Source organism: Sprattus sprattus (assembly GCF_963457725.1).
Source record: "Sprattus sprattus genome assembly, chromosome: 17".
NCBI lineage: Eukaryota > Metazoa > Chordata > Actinopteri > Clupeiformes > Clupeidae > Sprattus > Sprattus sprattus.
Window position 1 is genome coordinate 5,155,852 of NC_137915.1, and position 5,468 is coordinate 5,161,319.

The following is a 5,468-nucleotide window of genomic DNA, read 5'->3' on the forward strand; positions in this document are numbered from 1 at the left end:
AAAAAGTACAGAAGGAAAAAAGTCTAGATCTGTGTGCTATGTTGCTCATGTCATTCATTCAGCATACGTGACCAGACCACTACAGGTTATACTTCATAATTTGTTGAAACCTTGAAGATTTTAGATTTTTTTTCTGCAAAGACATATATTTCGGTGTGATTTCAGGGCAAGTGTCCTATGATCCAAGTTTCCTATGATTTTGCAATCCTCAAGTGATTTCAAAGTGACTTCAAGAGTGTCTTCATCAGCGAAGGTCTGCAGTCTGGATAACAGATAGAAAAACCATGCACTTTCAGCTTCACAGTCCATATGGATATTTTCGATTGAACTACTGTTCTTTCTAGGCCTATTACTTCAAACAAAAAAGGTGAATGTTATGAGAGGTTTCATGTGCATGGTATCTCTGAAAGACAAGTAACACTACCACTGAGGCATGTCCGCTCGCCAAAATATTGCCACACCTTAACCGAGAGCGCCATCTAGTGGCCGACCAGAGACAGTGCTCTTGTCTTCTTGGCAGTGATGGGCAGCAGTTCACCAATGGCTTTCATCTGCTCGATCTTCCTGGACAGGGCCTCGTCCGTCTCGATGACCAAGGCACACTTCTGGGCGTAGCTGACCAGCGTGTCCTCGCGGGGTCGGAACAGCCCCACCAGCGGCAGCGCCTCCTTGGCGGCCAGGTGCAGCTCGGCTATGGGCGCCGTGTTGGCGATGGTGTTGCGGTCGATGCCGTAGTGCCGGAAGGCTCCGCTCATGCTCTTCTTCTTGTTGAACGCAGAGAGCACTTGCTTGTAGCGGTGAATGACGTATTGCACTCCAGTAGCTGTGAAGGGGAGGACAGAGGAGGAGAGAAGATGGGGGGATAGGGAGTGGAGGTCAGAGGAGGAGAGAAGATGGGGGGATAGGGAGTGGAGGTCAGAGGAGGAGAGAAGATGGGGGGATAGGGAGTGGAGGTCAGAGGAGGAGAGAAGATGGGGGGATAGGGAGTGGAGGTCAGAGGAGGAGAGAAGATGGGGGGATAGGGAGTGGAGGTCAGAGGAGGAGAGAAGATGGGGGGATAGGGAGTGGAGGTCAGAGGAGGAGAGAAGATGGGGGGATAGGGAGTGGAGGTCAGAGGAGGAGAGAAGATGGGGGGATAGGGAGTGGATAGTACAGTTATAATTGAGTCTTTGTCTTCAACATCAACATTTAGTCTCAATGTGGTCAACAGAACTCCTCATTTCACAAACTTTTAAGGAATGTCAAACTAACTCAATGTCAATTTGGGGGGGAAATAGAAATCAATTTCAAACCTCTTTACTTGAGGCACTGAACTTCATTGACTTTGTATTTATCACTATAATTCTGCAGTGTATTTACGTCTATAATAGACTTCTTTCTCTTCCTCTAAAGGTCATCACTGAAAATGTGTTCCAACTCCAGCCGGCTATGGCTCAATACTATTTATTAAATAATGCACAGAAATGAATCCTTTAAGCCACATTATTCATTACAGAGAGTCAATATCTGCTTAACACCACACCTCCACAGCCCGAAAGCAGCAAAGAAGGTTATGATTGCGTGTATTGATCACACTCTGTGAGAAATGTGAAGTAACAACTGAACAACAACAAAACAGCCAAACATCTTGCTTCCAGTGCAGTATAGCCCAATCCCAAAGGTCTTCTGGCTTGTATTTACAGAAGAACCATTCCAGGAAATAGTCAATTAAAACATTTCTCCTATGTTTAGCCGAAGAACTTAAAAGGTTCTGAGAAAACCTTCTAAATCAACTTACATAAGTGTGGGCAAAAACGTTCAGGCAGTACAGGTGTGATACTGCAGCTTTATTCACGGCACCGGGGAGCATTACAAGCACCACAAGGGTAAAAAATGAACCTACATAAGTTACTTTAAAACAAAACCTGACAAACATGATTTGTTTATCTAAGCCTTCAAGAAACAGATCATGTTTGTAGTTTTTTTTTTAATGTAATTTATGTAGGTTAAAGCAGCAATAACTCGTTTTTGGCTTGCAGCTCCCCCTAGCGGCAAAACCTGTTAAAATTTGCTTTCCGTGTTTATGACAAACTAGCGAGTCAACAACTTTGCTACCACAGTCAAGAAAACATGGCTAGCTCTGACTCAAACTTGTATCCAAATGTGTCTTTCAGCTCTCGCCAACGAGTAAAAGCTTTTCCGATAGTGACTGTCACTACCCGATCCTAGTCGCACATGCGCAGACACAAAGGACCGGGCTGCTCCAGAAATCTTACATACCACAGTATTTTCCCTACAGACCCCGATGGCAATGGAGGAGGGGCCATACTCCATATTAAAAGTTATTGTAGCGGCACAATTTTATTTTATTTTAAGGTACACATTTTACATATTGTTACTTTAATTAATGGGACAGCCGTGGCCTACTGGTTAGGGTTTCAGGCTGGAAACCTTATGGTGGCCGGTTCGATCCCCGACCAGTAGGAAAAATGTGGGTGGGGGAAGTGGTAGACCACTGCTCTCCCATGCCCACATCCACGGCTGAAGTGCCCTTGAGCAAGGCACCTAACCCCGATCACTGCTCCCCGGGCGCCGCCAATGGCAGCCCACTGCTCCGGGTTAGTGTTACTTCACTTCACTTCACTGTGTGTGTGTGTGTGTGTGTCACTTCCCTGGATGGGTTAAATGCAGAGGTTAATTTCAGAGTGTGTGTGTCTACACCACCTCTGCCATAGAGAGGACTTTCACTTTCACTTAAGAGTATAAGGCATTTACCTCTCTTCCTGCTGTAGTCCTTCCCCTTCTTCCCTCGCCTCCGGTCCTTATGGTGCCTCTTCTTCCTGAGGCTGTTGGAGGCCCCAGAGGACACGGAGGAGACGGACATCTCTGATCCGCTGTCGTTGCAGATGCTGGAGCTGGAGGAGTTGTCCCGCTTCCGCTTCCGCTTGGGCTCAGAGTACTGGGCCTTGATAGGTATAGGAGCTGAGCAGAGGAAACCAGGTAGGGGTCAAAAGGTTAAAGTTCGGATTTAGGAGAAAAGTTGAAGGGAAATGGAGGTTGACGCCCTAAAGAATAGCCTCTCCAATTGTTCAGACTTTTCAGCCCTCGCTTCTCCGGTGGTCTCAAAACAGCGCATGCAGCAAAACAGGTCTGCCATTGTCAAATGACTGCCAATCCAAAAAGATCACAATGATAATATGAAAACAAAGTGAAAAGTCTATTCATTGCAGTGCCTATTAATTGCAGTGCTTTTTCTAAGTGGCCCGGTCCCAAACATGATTGGCCTGATGGTTCACTGAGCCACAGTGTAAACAAAGTTTTTTTTTTATTAATGTAGCCTAGCTCTACTTGATAAATACAAAATATAGGGTTCATTTTGGCTGTGTGTGTGTTTATCCATCCATATATGCATCAGTTAAATAAAAAACACAAGAATATTTTCCATAGACATAGCCTACAGTATAATGATCTATTTCTGAACTAAGACTGCCCCGTGCCGGAGTTTCGAGACAATGCCATGAACCTTTAGTCCATGTTGATGGAGAGGAGTTCTCCTGCTTCCTCCTGACTTACATTCTGGGGTGGCCACCTGCCGTGTGCTGGTGAGGTTCTCGATCTGTGTGCGGAGGAACCTGCGGTCCTGCTGCAGGTCCTCCACCTGCCTCTCCAGGGCCTGGATGCGCTCCATGCGGCCCTGCAGCAGGCACTGCAGCTTGGTTATGGTCAGCAGGACTCTGGGAGGAAGACCCTCGAGAGTGGTGGCCGCTGAGGACAGGGACGGACACCAACAAAAGGGATGTAAGACCAAGAACCTTACATTCGGAAGCAAATCCAACTCAGTGTTATACATAATCAGGGGTATCCAATTAAAATTCTAAGGAGTCCAGTTTCAAAAACTGTCCTCAAGCTTTACATTTGCATGAAAGAAAATGTCACTCAGTGTTATACATTAGGTTCTTCTTTCATGGTACTGCAAGATGCATCATCAGCGCCCCCTAGTGCACACAAGGAAGTTCAATTCATTGACAACCAAAAAAACATTTATAATTATTATGGTGCCATCACAGAGTGAGACCAGTTCATGCAATATCAGTAAATGTTTTCATATTTGTATTATGTTTCCATTTAACAAATTTCTAGTGTCCATTTTAATTCACAATAACAATCTTTGAAAACATTCACAGCGTGTAAAACATTTGCCTCAAAATGTGTGAAAGATTTTTGTACAACTCAGTTGTAGCACCTGCGTGGGTACTTTAAACAAACATCTCAGTTGTGTGCACTCACTCCCAGGCTTGACTCTGCAATCCCCCCCCCCCCAAACACACACACTTAATCCACCAAATTCACGGCATTACAGAGGCAGGGATGGGAGGGTAGCCCCCTTGACCAGCGTACACCTGAGTCTTACTGGACACGGCGCTGCTCAGAGTGTTGTCCTGCTCCGCGTCACTGGTCGTCCCAGAGTTGCCGTTGTCCCACGGACCAACGTCGAGATCACACTCCTGCTTCATCCAGGGCTGGGCGCTGGGCCGCGCCTTCCGGCGCATTGAGCTGGAGTCGATCTCTATGCTGGGGGAATAAGCAGTGGGTTCCTGCTGCCACAGGGAGGCGGACATCTCTAGCTGGGGAGAGGAAGGGGAGACCAGGGGAAGCTTTAGGGGAGCACACTAGCAAAGAATACTCCGAGGCTTGAATGGTGACAGTATACTTTTGTGTCCCTCCCCCCTTACTCCATCATTGTCATATAAGAAGACAATGTTTTAGTCTCTCATATAATTTCTCCTTAACTGCTATAGGCCTAAACCTATTGGGCCAAATACACTGAAAATACTAGGCCGGTGTCGTGCCGCGTTTTGCACACTGTCAGAAAATTGCCGCAAGGTAAAGGATTCTCTGGTACCCTCAGTCTCTATCTAAAAGGATGTTTCGCTTGACGGTAATCTTAGTAGTCTTCTTGGCAATATAACCATTCATAGCCTACTATCTTAACACAGCTAGCAAGATGCTTACTGTCACTGGCATTGTGTAGAACTACACCAGCTACACCAAAGAACATAAGACACATTCTTTATACTAATCTGAATGTGATGTCTTCCCCTCCGTGGTCTACAAAACTCCTCACAGTCCCCTCCTCACCCCACTCAATGATGGGTACGTACACTGATATACAAATGACATACAATTGTAATAATGTTTAACCCTTTCATGCATTTTGACCAAAAATATCCCCCCAATTCTTTTTTAATTTAAGTTATTTAATATAAATAATAATAACTGTCAACGCATGTGGACACCAAGTAACCAAGGAGTAGCTTAAACAGTAGGCTAGAAATCCACAGCTGACAGTAAGGAATCATGTCTTTTTAAGGTTATGTTGAATACACATACAATATGTCTGTGTATGCAATGCATGTCTTAAATTGGGATTTAATGGAATACTTTCCTACGATCATTGTTGTTATTTTTTTTGTTTTTATTGTCTGTTT

The 5,468-nt window shown here is 45.2% G+C and overlaps 1 protein-coding gene across 1 annotated transcript; it reads right to left on the bottom strand.

Moving 5' to 3' along the window:
• Positions 1–479: 479 nt before the first annotated feature.
• LOC308378295 (coiled-coil domain-containing protein 106-like) lies at positions 480–4,598 on the bottom strand (the record flags this gene model as incomplete). Its single annotated transcript, XM_080855156.1, has 4 exons — positions 480–823; positions 2,755–2,961; positions 3,553–3,744; positions 4,391–4,598. 4 exons carry the CDS (start codon positions 4,596–4,598, stop codon positions 480–482), a joined length of 951 nt encoding a protein of 316 aa, XP_080711282.1.
• Between the last annotated feature and the right edge of the window lie 870 nt (positions 4,599–5,468).